At 38.9% G+C, this 17,156-nt stretch overlaps 1 protein-coding gene across 1 annotated transcript in view; it reads right to left on the bottom strand.

Annotated features, from left to right (window-relative positions):
• The window catches only part of SGCZ (sarcoglycan zeta), a 401,035-nt gene that overhangs the window by 197,145 nt on the left and 186,734 nt on the right, over nt 1-17,156 (bottom strand). Inside the window, exon 2 of the mRNA XM_034772405.1 lies at nt 726-827. Coding sequence (XP_034628296.1) covers nt 726-827 — 102 coding nt within the window. The remainder of the gene's footprint in view (nt 1-725; nt 828-17,156) is intronic.

The following is a 17,156-nucleotide window of genomic DNA, read 5'->3' as shown; positions in this document are numbered from 1 at the left end:
AACTTAATAGAATTCAAGTACTGCATTTTTTTTTATTTTTAATATATCTAGGCAAGCTACAACCCAGCATGACTCAGTTGAAATGAGCTGCGTTGAACTTTTGAATATATAATGTCTTGATTTAATGATTTTTTTCTATAATGGCCTGCTGTTAAGTGATAAAACAATTACATTTTTAGCAATATTACAAATGGTTTGCTTTGAAAAAATCTCTATCCTAGTGTACATTATCCAGTTTTAATAAAATTCCCTGTACCTAATGAAAAAAATTAAACTAGCTGAAGCTAGAAGGTACTCAGGTGGAGCTACTTGAGTATATATGAAACTATTCATTCTTTTCATTGCATTTTGCAGAACTTGTGTGCTGGGTTCACATCAAATTGGAAGAATCAAATGTTCCATTCACAGTGCTGAGCTTTCTCTCCTGAAGATTAATGTACATATTTTGTTTTCCCACGTAGATGAGGGATGATGGCACTTTATAAGTAATAGCACAGGAACAGAATGTTTCAGATAACAGTGAATATCCACTTCTCAGATTAAATCTCATCTTTGGCACTTATGAGCCTTTCAGTTCTCTACAGTGCTTTCTCTTAAGGTATTCTCAAAGCAAGCCTGCACTGAATGCCAGTTTAGAGAGTGCAGAAATCCTATCCTACATTTTCAGGCTGAAGAAATTAATTTGAATTATCTGTAAATAAACTCAAAAGATGTCAAGCTCCTACCTTTCGGGAATGTATTTCTTTCACATACAATGGAAGTAGAAATTCAGATATGCCTTCAAGTCGAATTCCTTTTTTGGTGACTCTCAGATTCCCCATTCCATCCTACAAACAACAACAAAAATATTTCACTTTTGTAAGTGACCACTGTGAAGAAATAAAAACCATTCAGCCCAAACTCTAGAAGCAGTGATTGCAAAGAATATGGAAGAGGGAAGTAAGGTGAAAGGGACTCTCTGAAACTGATCTGAGAGATCAAACTTTTCATACACTTGTGGATTAAAAATTTATTCAACTTTTCAAAAGCTTCAAAAATATTTTTTAAAATTAACAAATAGTCATCCAGTAGGTTCACTAGCTTGAAGATAAACATTACTTTTAAAATTACTAGTCAAAGTCTTTGCTGGGTCCGCAGTGAGCAGGAGAATGAAGGTTTTTGAAGCCTCCTGGAAATTCCAGACACATAGCAGTTTTGAGTAAAAATAAAGATGGTTACAAAGGACCTATATTTAACATTCTATCTGATATGAAAAGAGGCATTTTACACCTGTGTTGATGGCAAATCCTGCTTTCTTCTTTGTAATTCTGTAGCAAAACTAATACTATTTCACTGAGCAAAGCCCAGGTCAGGATCTGGGGAGCCCATGCAACATGCTACCACTCACTGGAGAATTGAGGACAGCTTCACCAGCTCTAATTTTATAAGAATGCATTATCCATGCCTCACTAGCATCTCTTCAGTGGGGCAGGGAGGCTACTCCAGGCCCAGAGGATGGATAAGCAGCTACGGAGCAGCATCGCCACTGTACAGTGGTTTGTGCAAAAGCAGCAGTCACTAAAACATAGCTCAGGAACTAGGGTTGTGAAATATTAGCTGGGATAAACATTGGCCTGAAAGTTCTGAGCATGAGTGCTTTATTTTCCCTTTTATTTTCTTTGAAATTAAATTGGAGTACAATCAAAGAATGGCAAAAGAATAAAAAAAAAGTTGTTGTTTAAATACAATTTTGTTTATGATAATACAATTGAAAGAGCCTACTCCTGCTTAGTTATGGCAAAATTCCCAGTGGTTTCATTGGGAACAGAACTGGGCTGAAAGTAATAATTAGTCTCTAATGTGGAGACAGGAAGCTTCAAAAGATGGCTGCTAAATCAGTGTACTCTGCATGTTTTTCATCAGGCTTTTTAGCACACATTTTCAAATAGACACACGATACCTATTGGAATAAAAGAAAAAAATATTGTCATAAATATGTAATTATATAACAAAGCCCAGATCCTGTGTCCACTTATGAGGACCTACTAGGACCACAGAAACAAAAAAATATGCATGGCACAAGTGTCCCCAGCTGCTGATGACATGACACAGTAAGAAAGGTGCCTCAGGCTCGGCACCCCACTGTCCATGGGGAAATACTCAGCAGGGCTCTCCACAGGAGGACACAGAATGATTATGTAGAATGTTGGGGCATAACCAGTGAGGCAACATGCAACAGCAATCCAACTAGGCTAAAATCCCACATGAGCACATCAACCACTTCCCATATACCAGATTGCAATGGCTGCAGGCATGCTACACAGCAGCTTCTGTAGACGGACCTGAGGGTTTTTCTCCTCAAGCCCAAGACTTACTTAATACCCAGATTCCACTTGAATATGAACCCTTACTTTGCATTTTGCATGAATGCTCCCAGAGTCACTCATGAATCACACACAGATAAAGACACCAGCCAAATACCCATAGCTCCCAGGCTTGTACCCAGGGCCGGCTCCAGGCACCAGCTTACCAAGCAGGTGCTTGGGGCGGCCACTTCGGAGAGGGGCGACACGTCCAGCTGTTCGGCCACAATTCGGCAGACGGTCCCTCACTTCTGCTCGGAACGAAGGACCTCCCGTCGAATTGCCGCCACAGATCGCGATCGCGGCTTTTTTTGTTTGTTTGTTTGGCTGCTTGGGGTGGCCAAAACCCTGGAGCCGACCCTGCTTGTACCCTAGGAATATACCATCTTGAGCTGCTCAGAACCCTTTCTTGAGCAATGCAAGTTTATTAATTGATGATTAATTTATTAATCCACTTCATTAATGGAAAGTGGATATACACCAGCCTTTGTAACCTGAGCAGATTTACCAAGCACTTCAGTCAAACTCACTGGTAAGGATAAACTCTAGAATAAGTTTATTGATTTAAAAGATATAATCACTTCAAATCTGTGATAGGTAAAGAGTCAGAGTGGTTACCAAAATAAAATAAAATAAAATAAAATAAAATGAAATAAAATAAAATAAAATAAGCACACAGTCTAAACTCTCAGCCCCGTTAGACTGGGCAACATCTAAATTAAGCAGTTTTTCTCACCCCACTGGATATTGCGGGTTGATTACAGTTTTTCATATGCAAGCTTTTTCCTCTTTGCTCAGGGACCAGTCTCTTCAGCTCCAGTGTTCTCGTTGCCTTCAGCATAGGTGGGGGAGGAGAGAAAGGATGAAGCATGGGTCCACTGTGTCCTGTGGACACTTAGTCCATGTGCTTGGAGAACATAAGTCCAGGCATGTCTGGCGGACATTGCTAGGTCACCAGGCAAGGTTGAGCACTTGCCCTGGCTATAGCCTTGTGCAAGTGAGTCACTGAATTGTAGCGCCCTTGCTGGACAATAGCTGTTGATGGTTATTCGACACCCGCCTGAGCATTGGTTATTCCTCTAGTTATTGTCTTTGGGGAGCTAGTATCTGGGCGTTTACCATACCCACAGCATATTTTAGTGACAATCACACAACACAATTCTTATAACTTCATATGCATTAATGATATACATATTTAGATGAAACAGTGGTTTCAGCAGATCATAACCTTTCCTATGATACATTACAAGGCATGCTTTTTATGCAATATCACAACTGTATACAAATGATGAATATGAGGGTTACAGGGTTCTCCCCTGGGGTGTAGAGTGTCATAATCTCTTTATGGCTGGTGTAGAATCCACATCTAAGGTAACCCTATGCCCTGCTGTTCCACAGCTACATATAGGCCTGTTTGAGCTGTTCACAATCCCTTGTACAAGATCAAGTAGCACTCAGGTTGCTTTAGACTATCCTGAAGGATTGGTGTGCTGCAGAGCTGCCCCGGGAACAGGGGAGTGCTGAGGTGACCTTTCTTGCCTCCTGATCTGAGCTGTGTTATCCTCAGCTGTGGCTGTGAGCTTTTGAGGCCTTTGGATTTTCCAGAAACAAACTACAAATCTTAGTTTCTACAAGGATTCCAAAGAACACTAATTCTCCCCTTTCTCTCCCAGCTTGCTATTCAAGTGTTGTTTTTTTTTCTCCAGAGAATGTAAACCATGTAAATCTTATCTGGGATTTAGAAATCTAGAAGATTATCAAATAAGAGTCATATAGAGGCAGTCAGCCAGAGAACTGCCTCTTAATTTAGGTAATTCCATTGTTATTTAATAGTTTTAGCACTTGAAATTAAAAAGTAAGTGACCCACCAGACTTCTGGTATGATTCCACCAAAAAAAGAAACATTGACCACAAGGCCACTAATGAGGAAATTAAAAATACCATACAGTTGGTTCTAGTTTAACAAAAGGTCATAATTTTATTATACCAGTTGTGAAAAGCTATCTATCCAATCTGATTCTCTTTATTTGCTTCCTGGCCATCAGTGGAAAGATGGAGACTTTAATTACTTTCCCCCATATCCCCTGTGATTTGGCCCCCAACACTCCTCAAATCTTCCCTTTCCATAGGTGCAAAATGTGGGCTGTGATTTGGGAAGTGCTCAATCTGAGCTCAGCCCACCCCCCACATCCCAGTTCCTACCCCAATACCATGGCCCTTATAATAGTTACCACAATCAGAGCTGAGCAAATAACTGACTTTTCAGTTTGGTGGCCAAACTGGAAAAAATATCTTCAGATCACACTAAACATTTTAATACATAAGAAAAAGTGCAAATCCCACATACAAGAGCAGGAGGACTCAACCCATAGGTGTTGTACCTGAAACTAATTTAACTCTAGTTGACTAAATTTCAGATTTAGGTTGTCCCTTTAACAGACATACAAACCAAATGCCTCAATTGAATTCATAACACAAATATTTCAGGGATAAGAATTTAGTTAACATCCACAAACAAAATTTACTAAGGGCAGGTCTACACCACAGGATTAAGTTATGCAACTCCAGCTATGTGAATAATGTAGCTGGAGTCGAAATACCTTAGGCTGACTTACTGTGGTGTCTACACCGCACTGGGTCGACGGGAGAAACTCTCCCATCGACTTACCTTACGCTTCTCGGAGTTGACAGGAGACCAATCGGCACAGCATGTTGATCCTTCAGTAAGTGGAGACAAGCCCTATGAGAATGATAGCATCTAGACTATATCAGATATTCTCTATTATCTCTCGTTCGTGGCCAGCATTCCTAATCTTTATACGCAGAGTCTGGCTTGCACTAAGTGATGCTGAACAAAATATTATTTTTCCCCCCAGTATTTCATTGCTCATGACCTTTATCTTGTACCAACTTCCACCCTATGCCCATGCTTCTACTGAATGTCAGAATAAATTTTAGCATTGCATGTTGCCTTCTGTACCCATTTATATATTGAAGAATATCACACATCTACAAACTCAGGCTATGAACTGTGCTCCCCACCCAAAGAAACCTAGCAAAATGTTAAATGGAGAAATTAACATTAAAGCAAGGTCCTACACTAAAAAGTTGTACAAAATGGTATTGTGGGGTTCAACATCCATTGCACATCTGAAGTCGCATGCTCTAAAGTTCAAGATTATAAGGCCTCAGTATTAAAGACTATAGAAATATGAAGTGTTGTATGCTTCATTTCATACCTTGATAGTGCTTCATGTTACTTTTTACATCTGCTTTGTTTTTGCTTTTAAAGAAATAAGGAGTTTTGTTTTACTATACTACAGTGATGCTCAAACATTTTAGCAGTTTGCCCTTGACTTAGGTGTGTTCTTAGTCCATGAGGGCTAAAGCACTTAAGGCCTCTTTGAACATTAAAAGTTCAAGAATTTGTTTTAAACTACAATTGCTATAGGAGGGGGAAAGAATCAATTATTCTAATATGCAGAGAGGACAAAAGGGCCACAAAGACATGGGAAAAAATGAGATTCAGTATAGAATGAATAAAGGAAATTCAAGAAAAGAATGGATATCTCAAATTTATTTGCACCCATGTGCAATAAGGGCCATAAGTTATTTTGCTTGAGCTATTCATCTTCTCTCCCTCTCTAAATAATTGGCCATATTATTTTAAACTTTCCAGGCTATCATTCAACTATTAGTCAATAATATTACCTGCTTGTCTGATTCAATTTTATCCTAATGTAACACATTATCTTAATATAGTAAATGTGAGTTTTACCAACTGCACACCAGGCATAGTACTGCTAGTACATTTCTTGATTGAACCCAAAGGTTCATAACATTAGCATCACTATGTAATATTAAGACTTGAGTAAAGTATTATTCCAAACATGACCCTTTATTGTTTGGTACTTAGTGCACACCAACGGTATGCTTTGGCACCACTACAAGGCATGCATCATCTCCTTGAAACCTCCAGATGCCTTGTCTGGAGTCTAATGTATGTAATGAATCATCTTAGATTGAATTGAATGTGATTCCTATTTTCTTGCCAAGCTGTGGTACTTGACAAATTCAATTTTATTACTTGTAGACAGTTAAGGCCTTTCTCTACCTTATTTTTAAATTCACTAACTGTGTTGTTAAATAGATCTACTTCAAGATTCTGTAATTAAATGCTTTCTCTATGTGCTACAGGAAACCAGACCTGAGGAGGGCTCCTGAATGTGTGAGGCAGAATATACACAAATGCTAGACCTAGACTATAGAAATCAGTATCCAAAGAGATAAGAATTAAACACAGACCTTATATTCCTGTGTGTAAGATGGACCTGGGATTCCTCCAGTAAGATTGTTTTCTCTCACTCTTTTTCTCCTATAGGCTGGAATAGCTGCTAAATTTTGTCCATATGTGATCTCTCACACAAATGAGAGATAACCACTTATTTTCCCCTCAGGCTGCTCATAAGCAGTGGGAAGTGGGTGCAGGCAGAAGCCTCTCTCTTGCAGTTGGCAGAATCAGAGGGAGAAAGAAGGTGGATCCAGGGCCAGCACGGGTGTTGGGGGAACCCAGTGGTCCTGGGAGCCTGGAGAAGCCAGGGGGGACCATAGTATTGAAGGAAGTCAGGAGAAGACTGTGGGATTAGAGTATAAGGGCTTGTTTGAGGAAAGGGCAGAAGACTTGGGGTTAACTGGGGAAAGCCTGTCCACCTTCAGCACTCACACAGTCTGCCTGCCCTCAGTGCCAGTGCCCAGTGCCATATACTGGTGTCTGGGAGTAGCAATTTCAGGAAAATCCTTCTCAGTCCCTGTAGCCCTGCTGTATGCATAAGAATCTAGATGACCTATAGAAGTATGTGAGGGAAGAGGCAAATGCTTGAGTGCTATGCCTAATGCATGCCCTGGACTAGAATTGAGAAAGGAGGATAGTGTTGTTGTAATTTCTCATTTTAAATACTTGAAAAACTCTCAGGCAATATGCTGGGGGGAGAGGAGAAATGAAAAATAAGTAATTATTACATATTTACTGTTTGATTTTACCCTGTGAAAACTTTGGTCTGGGATCAGAGGCCTGTCTACTGCATAGCATATAAAGATAGTTTATTTCCAATGTTACTGTTGAATGTGAACTCTTGGGTCATTTTGTTCCCATTCATACTCCATGGTATGTTATTTTCATTTTATCAAACCTTAAATTAAAAAACTGCAGCCATTTCAATGGTTGTTGGTACCTTGAAGAGAGTGAGCCCAATAAAAAGGTGTAAGGTTACATAAAATTAATCAAGAGCAACAGAGGGTCCTGTGGCACCTTTGAGACTAACAGAAGTATTGGGAGCATAAGCTTTCGTGGGTAAGAACCTCACTTCTTCAGATGCAAGATAAAATAAATCTTCAAATAAAATTAATCTTTTCTCTTGACATTTGAAATATAATATTTCATATACAGTAAGAATATACAGTGTGATTTCAAATCATTGCTTCAGTTTTGGAAGTCAATATGAGATCCATTATTACACCTTCTATGATTTATGGAAATCATACTAGTTCAACAGTGCAAGCAGTTGATCAGACAATTGTTGATTTCAAGGGGATTACTGCTTCTAGCAGAAAGGATTTGTATAATCAGCCCCCTTGTTTGTAAACTGGAGACTTTTCATTTTAAAATAAAATCTAGTTCCGGACTAAATGATCAGCTCAGAGTTCTGTTTTGTTTGTTTGTTTGTTTGTCTGTTTGTTTGCACTTGAGGCAGCTTGCATCAGAAGCTAAGCTTTGAGACAATCTTTTGGTGTTGGCCGGGGTCTACCTCTATGGGCTGCCTCAACCCTGGTAAATTCTGGCAGCAGCCAGGCTCTCTGGTGAGGTTATCAACCTGACCCTGGGCAGTCCTGCCCCCTCAGTCTATATCACACAGTTAAGAAAAACAGATGCACTTGGTCTCAGATTGAAATATGTGGCAAGAGCAGCACCAGGAAGATAAAATGAAGATTTTGGTTCCCACTACTTCTGAACAGAGTGTGAGCTGAGTGGAGGGTGTGGGGGCGGGGAAGAGGAGGGGGGAATGAGGGTAAAGTGAAAGCCAATATGAAATATCCACTCTAATGAAAATGTTTTGTGGAAGCTGTAGAGAAAAGATTAGGACTCAGCCAATTTATATTACTGTTCTCAAAGATAAGATTTGGGAGGGTGGATTGGAACACTTCACTCTGGAGCGCAGAAAGGGCACAAAGCAGCCAGCTAGCCATGAGTAAGATACAGTGGAGATGAAAGTGTGTAAGTCACTTCTAGAGACAGCCCATTTGGGAAGAGAGACAGGGAAAGAAGCTGGTGACTCAACGTCCATTTAAAAATAAAATTAGGTTGTATATGTATGAATACCATTGCCCTATACTGGGTACAGTCAGAGCAACTCATATGTCATTTGCCCGGTACTGCTAGGAGCTGGAATAAATACTCCTTTAGTTGAAGTGATAGGGATGTATAGTTTTCAATCTCCACCCACCTTGGTGTCAGGGAAGCTTCACGTAAGCCATGGTGTTTATTATTACAGTCATAAAGATGGTTAGTTGGTACTATCTAGCAAAATTATTCATTATATGGAAAGTAATAGGAATCAGTCTGAAAAATGCAAATAAATAACTTTGAGAGACCACTAGAGTAAATCCCCTTCGTGCAACGTAAAACATTTTAAAAAGCACTAAAACACATTACACAACTAGTCAACTTTAGAGTTAATCAGTAAGATGTATGGTCTGCTGCATCACTTTATTTACAGGAGTCCTCCTGAGATTTTATTATTTACCTTGTCAGAGAAATGACACGAAGCCTTTCATTAATCTAATTTACTAGCATAATATGAAGCTATTATTTTTATGTTAACTGGTGTAAAAAAATCATATCCACCTTAGATGTACTTCTGTACAAAGTAAGTGACCTGTTGGATTAAAAATTTGGTCTTTCAGAGCTGACTCTTGAAGAAAATAAAATTAAAAAAAAAAAGAGGTTTGTGTAGATTAAACTCTGAAGTGGTCAAGGATTTAAGGGGCTTGACATTAGATTTTGAAATATATCCAAGGCTACATTTATACACAGACAGCTTAGCCATTAGTCAAAAACAAGTCGTAATGCCACCCAAGGAAAAGGAGGAATACAACTCACTTCCCAAGGACATAATTTTCTAGTACTTGTCTTCAGAATTTTAGATTAGGTGCCATTTCTATCTGCACCACCTCAAAGACCAACACAATATATTGAATCAAGATTTGATTCAAAATTCAAAAGAAATACTAAATCACTGACTGCAGCAATATTGGTTGATTTATACTCCCGGTATCACACTTTCATGCTCTCAAATTCCACTAGGTGGGTTTTATCAAACAACATAGCAACACAGTAGTGAGAGTCAAACAAATCAGCATGTTTGGCAGGCATGGAAATTGATTACCAATTTTTCTTGCTTGGCAGAATTACTTCTCTCCATTCACACTCTTCACTGTATTGGGAGCATGAAGCCTCAGTCCGATAATCTTTTGTTCTGTGGGACAGTTAAATTCAACACATAGAAACAAAAGAAGGGTAAGTTAATATCTTTTACTGGACCAATGTCGGTTGGTGAAAGAGACAAACTTTTGAGCTACACAGAGCTTTTCTTCAGGTCTAGGAAAGGTAATCAGAGTATCACAGCTAAATACAAAGTGGAACAGATTGTATTTAGCTGTGACAAACTGATTACCTTTTCCAGACCCGAAGAAGAGCTCTGTGTAGGTTGAAATAATGTCTCTTTCACCAACAGAAGTTGGTCCAGTAAAAGATTTACCTCACCCACTTTGTCTCATATCCCAGGACCAACATGGATATAACAGCACTGCATAAAAAATGTAAGATGATCTTTAAAAATATTATAGTTTTCCTCTTCTGTCTGTACCATCTTAAAAAACAAAACAACAACAACAAAAAAACCTATCAGAGGCCTCCTTTTTCCATTCTCTGATGTTGACCCCAGCTCCCTCTGGCACTTCAACACCCAGTGCCTAACTAGACTTGTTTTTTCTTACTGCTAACACCACTGTCAGTAATATTCTGATGTTGTTGGCTTAGTGATTTTTCTACACCACATCTCAGTTCTACACCGGAAATTCAAAAAAGAAAGAATATTAAATCTCAGAAATAGGGAAACAAAACCTTTATTATATGCTGCCACCGACATGATCTTGCAATAATTTTGCTGCATTTGAATGACTATGTCAAGGTGAATAAAGTCCTAAGTTACAATTTTATTGAAAGTTGTTGGGAAGGAAAGGAAGTCTAATTTACTGGAGCCTATGAAATGGGATTGAGACGCTTTGAAGACTTTTTCTCTATTATGACAAATGTTTCTGCTCTTGAAAATGCAACAAAGTGAATAATCTGTTCATGGAGTCAATCAAGCTTTTAATACCAACATTCAGGAATTTTTAAAGTCTGGAGCTGTAAGTAAGTGAGCACAGATGCTCTTAAAGGAATTGTTAAATGGGTTTAGTGTATATGATTAAATATCTAAAATGAATCTTAAAGGGTAAAAACAAGCAAAAAGGTCTTTCTAAGGGCAAACACTGATTTAATTCATTTTTTGTCACTGTATTGGCAATCCTTCAAGCAACAAAAACTTTTATAATTCCAGGTTAATATTCTTTACTTTTGTTAGATAAGCCATTTTATTCACACCATTACACAAAGCAAACAACATGAGTGAGCTATGACTCGTGCTTTCCAAGTCAGAAGGTTATTTAAAAATGCTTTGCTAAATGTAGGGAAGCTTAAGCACTGCTAATGGAGTTAAAAGGAGACAGTAAAACCTAGCCGTCTGCCTTAATTGATCCTGTATTTTACTTTATGTACAATGGATGGAAAATGGTTTTAAAAACATTAAGGAAATGACCAAGCGAACCTACCATGGATTCTGTCTAGATATCTGATAAACAAAAGCGCAGAAGATCAATGGTAATACAGATACACCAGTCATTTAGTTCCTTTTAAAACAGACTATACAAAGTTAATTGGTCCAACATTTGACTTGCATGGAAAAAAAGTTAGTAAATCTCGTAACTCAGGTTTTATATGATGGTTTTAATTTTTATCATAAAAATAAAATACAAACATCAGTTATTTGGCATCTTTGAGTAGGGACAATAGGGAATCAGTGAACAAGGAAATCCATGAATTGCAAGGATTTAGGGGGTCTCTATAAGCTCCTATTATAGTAGTTGCTTTCAGGGCTGCTCAGAGGGGGGGCAAGTGGGACAATTTGCCCTGAGCCCCGCAGTGACCCCCACGAGAATATAGTATTCTATGGTATTGCAATTTTTTTATGGAAGGGGCCCCCAAAATTGCTTTGCCCCAGGCCCCCTGAATCCTCTGGGCAGCCCTGGTTGCTTTCCAAGTATATAACAAGGCAGTTTCTACCTCAAAGAGCTTGCAGTCTAAGAAAACAAGCAACATACAAGGGGGGGGGCAAGAGGGGGGAGAGCAGAATACCTTAGAAAGGTACTAGCCATATCCATTGGCCTTCTATTTAACAACTAGGTATTAGTCAGCAATTTATTACAAGTATTTTGACAGAAGCAGATATTCAGAGGAATTTTAAGGTGAAAACAGTAAACTTATGAACTACCTCAGAGTGTGTTTTGTGCAGAAGGGGTGATGTTGAAAGAAATAGAAAGACTACTGAAAGGAGGGGGAAAAAGAGGTGGTTAGGGCTAGAATGTTGGGTAAACTATTGACACACATAAGCAGATAAATAGGGAGGGGCAGAGTTGTGCATTTCATTGAAGGTGGGGATAAGAACATTGAATTTGATAAGGTGAGAGACAAGCCAATGGAGAAATACAAAGAGGGGGTACACAGGGTTGAAGTTAAGGACAAAGTAAAATGATATTAGAAGCTGTACTGTCTGTGGTCTGGAGGTGGGGGATGAGGGTATCAGGGTGGGTCAGAGCAAAAAGAGTAGACTGCAGTAGTAAAGATATGAAACGATGAGCACTGGGAGGAAAGTTTTTGTAGTGTGGTCAGAAAGCAAAGTTTGGATTTTAGAAATGTTAGAGAGGAAAAAGTGGCATCATTTGGGTATAGCATGAATGTGCAAAGAAAAGAGGAAAGGTTAATCACCTACAGGCCTGCATGGTGGGGAGGATGATGCTGTCAATAGTGACAGACAGTGAGGTGAACAGAGATGGTTTGAAAGGAGGAAAAAAAAAAAGAACGATTAACAGTGTTGGCCAAAGACGCTTAAGATTTAGCTTAGAGGGATAGCTGAGTGGTTTGAGCATTAGCCTGCTAAACCTAGGGTTGTGAGTTCAATCCTTGAGGAGGCCATTTAGGGATTGGGGGCAAAAATGTGTCTGGGGATTGGTTCTGCTTTGAGCAGGGGGTTGGATTAGATGACCTCCTGAGGTCCCTTCCAACCCTGATATTCTATGACAGAAAGATATCCAAAAGGAAGATGAGAGAGAGATATAAAATACAGTATTGGACTGATGGGCAAAAAAGATTTGAGAGTCAACAACTGCAAACAGTTCTTGAAGCTATGTAAATGTGAAACAGATCATCCACAGAAACACAAGGGAAAGTTGGATCCCTCCAGGGAACAGGTGAGGGAAGGAGGACTCACTGTAAGATAATGAAGGAATGTTCAGGAGAAGATAGATGGAGAGCAAGCTATAAATTTTAGCCTGGAAGAGTTAATTAGAAACTTTGGTGAGAGCTTGTAGTGGAGTGAAGTCAGATTAGAGGGGATCCAGAATGGAGTTGGAGAAAAAATTGTGACAACATTTGCTGACTATAGATTGTATCCTTCAGAATGTAGATTTTTTTAAAAAAGACAAAGTTCAGGGTTCATTGTCTAGCTGCTGAAGTAAAGTAGCCTTGACAATAAAAATAGTTAGGTAAATTATAGCAGTTTTGTTGAATCTGTAGCCTAAAATACAAACAATACCTCTAAGTGAGGTGTGAAGTTTGCCCATTCATATTAATGGGGTGTCAAGTATGAAAACTAATTATCTAATTACTACCATAATTAACATTTAACTATGAATTATTGTACCAGAAACACTTGGTTTATGCATTTAGTACCAGTCATAAAATGTTTCTTTTATTTTAAAGGATAATCCATAAGAATAAGAATTATGTTTTTAATGTGGAAATAATCAAAATTTGATTACAAATATACAATTTGATGGAATATTTACTATTTGTATAAAGCTAGATGGAGACATTGCTTCTAAGCCCATAGTACAGTTATGCATAGCTGCATTGCCTTAGAAGTAGAGGCAGACCAACCAATATGATTAAACTTTTAAATAAGAATCATGGAATTTAGATGACTGTAATCACAAAATTTAGTCCAGATCAAACTATACACTTTGTATGGGATAGCTGAATTTCATTTTATAAGACAATATGGTTTTAAACCATGATAATGTATAAGAAACATATTGTCTAGTGGCTTTAATGCTGTTTAAAAGAACATTCAAGAAAAACTGTTTAATTAATATATATAATAAAATAGCAAGTAAAATACATAAAAGTCAACCAAAGAGAAAATATCCACTGTCCAAATGTGGATGCCTAAAGTTTTAGGCAGATAAAAAAAATCATGACAATTTTCAAAGCTGCTGAGCATCTACAATTCACACTGCAACTAGTGGGAGCTGTGGGTGCTCTTATAGTCAAAGCATTTTATACAGGTATCTAATTATGAATGTGCCCCCCCACCCCGTTTGAAAAGTTTGGCCACGGATCTTAAAATTCATTATTTATTCAGCTGTTACCTATTTTAAGATTTTCTATAACAGTCTATTATCTGAGCAAGCTTGAATTATTGTAACTATACTTTCATGTTGTGTGGTCTTTTTCCAGAGGAGGCCTAGTTATAGAAACAAAAACTGGCTGTTTATTCTTTCAGGCTGATAGGCCTCTCTCTCTCTGCCTTTTATCATTGCATTTTGCATTTGCTGCTTTGCAAGACAAAGGAAATACATATTTCAGAGTACCTAAGAGATAGGCAAGATTAATAAAAACCTTTGTACTGGAATATGAGATGTTCTTTGAAAGTTTTGTACATCCATCTAGACCAGTGGTGGGCAACCTGTGGGCTGCAGGTTGCCCACCACTGGTCTAGACAATGCTAAAAACAACAAAACCCAACTTTTTTTCTAGCAGAAGCTGAGTACCAGCACTCCCCAAACACTAAAAACAAAGTTTTATATTTCAATTAAGTGGGGGAAATAGAGCAAATCATAGCCATAATAAGCCAGATCATGACCTCGATTGTGTAGACATACTGTTGCAAAAGCAGGGTAACTGTACATGTACGGTAGAGCGGCCATACTGGGTCAGACCAAAGTACCCGGTACAGGGTAACTGTACATGTACAGTAGAACGGCCATACTGGGTCAGACCAAAGTACCCGGTCTTCCGACAGTGGCCAGTGACACGTGCCCCAGAGGCATGTTCCCTCTCCTCCCACACGGCCGCCTCATAGTCCATTCCAGGAGTGCCCAGTCAGGAATCAGGTCTCCAGCTATAATCAGTCTCTAGGAAGGGACCCTTGCTGATTCCCTTCTGACCAGGGTAGGGTTAATATTGCATAGATCCCTTCCTAACACTGATATCCCAGCAAACCAGTCTACCAAAAGGCTAGTTCCTGTGCTTTGCTTTCTCTCCACGGGCTATGAATAGCGTATTGCCAGTATTTACATGTTACTGCACATTTTAGCAGGCCACAGTCTTTCCACAAGGGTTGAGGCCCTCTTTGGACAGAAGGTCTTGTCTGTTTGCTGGGTCAGAAAGAAGGTCCTGAGTCAGTTTAAACCCAGCCTTTTTATAGCCAAAAAAAGTACTTGATTTGCCTGTTGGTCTCTGGAAACCCAGTCTGACCCAGTACATGCAAGCTTCCCCAGGGGGCAATACCTTTCTGGAGGCTTTTACAATCTAATTGAGTCATCTTAATCACCCCTTCTCATCACCACCCCCCTCTCCCCCACACAGACAGTTCCTGGAGAAGCTGCAATAATCCACCCTCTGGAGTTGCATACAATCCCTGGCCCACAGTGATACATAAACTTAGTACAATCTGGTCCCCAAAGTTATTGCATGCCATTGTAATATCTGTCACAAAGTCCACCCTCTTCCACACTTAACCCTGTGCAATCTTCCTGGACCTTGGATCCACCCAGAGGAGCAAGCATGTGCTGCACATGCACTACTCCCCTGGGCAGGGAGTGGGTGGAGCTTTGTCACTACTCCTCAAATGCACTTGTGAGTGTATGTGGATGAATGTTAATCTCCTTCCAGCTACTGTCAATAGTAGATTACTAACCCCTGGAACAAGGTGAGGCCAACGATAACATTTGTTCATCTTTAATGGATAATTCTTTCCCTCTAGTGCAGGTATGTGTCACCTATTAACCAGGGAAAGTCATTTAGTCACAGCCTAATCCAGTGTAAGAATCTACTTGGACCTATTCTGAAGTGTTCATTTACTTAATTATGTAGCCCGTGTAACAGGGGTCCAGTCCAGCATTCACTGAAGTCAGTGAAAATAAAGAGAACCCCACTGAATTTAATAGGAGTTAGACCACAGGTACTTTTACCCCTAGGGGTAAACAGAGATCTTCTGGGTTACATCAACTTGTCTAGATATTTGGCTAGTTTTACAACAGGCTACATAAAAAGCACTAGCGAATTCAGTACAAACTAAAATTTCACACAGACAATTACTTGTTTATACTGCTCTATATACTATACACTGAAATGTAAGTATAATATTTATATTCCAATTGATTTATTTTATAATTATATGGTAAAATGAGAAAGTAAGCAATTTTTCAATAAATAATGTGCTGTGACATTTTTGTATTTGTATGTCTGATTTTGTAAGCAAGTAGTTTTAAGTGAGATGAAACTTGGGGGTACACAAGACAAATCAGACTCCTGAAAGGGACACAGAAGTCTGGAAAGGTTGAGAGCCACTGAGTTAGACTATGCCCAGTTTAGACCCTCCTTTTGTGGGTATTTTCCCTATCAGAATTAATGGCATAATGTTTACATACACCACATCCTGAATACTACTCTGACTCCTCAGCATGTATTTTTCTAAACAATATACAGTACAAATCAAATCAGTATTTTAGATGTCTGTATACTAATGCAAGAAGTATGGGGATAAGCAGGAAGAACTCAAAATGCTAGTAAATAAACACAACTATGACATAGCTGGCATCACAGAGACTTGGTGGGATAATACGCATGACTGGAATATTGGATAGAAGGGTACTGCTTGCTCAGGAAGGATAGGCAAGGAAAAAAGTGAGGAAGTGTAGCCTTATATATTAACAATATATACACTTGACTGAGGTTGAGATGGAAATAGGAGACAGACTTGTTGAAAATCTCTGGGTAAGTTTAAAAGGGATAAAAAACAGGGGTGATGTCATGTCAAGAGTCTACTATAGACCACCTCACCAGGAAGAAGAGGTGGATGAGACTTTTTTAAACAATTAACAAAATCATCCAAAGCACAGGACTTGGTGGTTATGGGGGACTTCAACGACTCAGAAATCTGTTGGGAAAAATAACATAGCAGGGCACAGATTATCCAACAAGTTCTTGGAACGAATTGGAGACAATATTTTTATTTCAGAAGGTGAAAAAAATATTAGGGGACAGGCAGTTCTAGATTTTATTTTTTACAAATAGGGAGGAACGGTTGAGAATTTGAAAGTAGAAGGCAGCTTGGGTGAAAGTGATCATGAAATGATAGAGTTCATGATTCTAAGGAA

This window comes from Trachemys scripta, chromosome 5 (genome assembly GCF_013100865.1).
Source record: "Trachemys scripta elegans isolate TJP31775 chromosome 5, CAS_Tse_1.0, whole genome shotgun sequence".
Classification (NCBI taxonomy): Eukaryota; Metazoa; Chordata; order Testudines; family Emydidae; genus Trachemys; species Trachemys scripta.
This window is presented reverse-complemented; position numbering and strand designations above follow the sequence as displayed.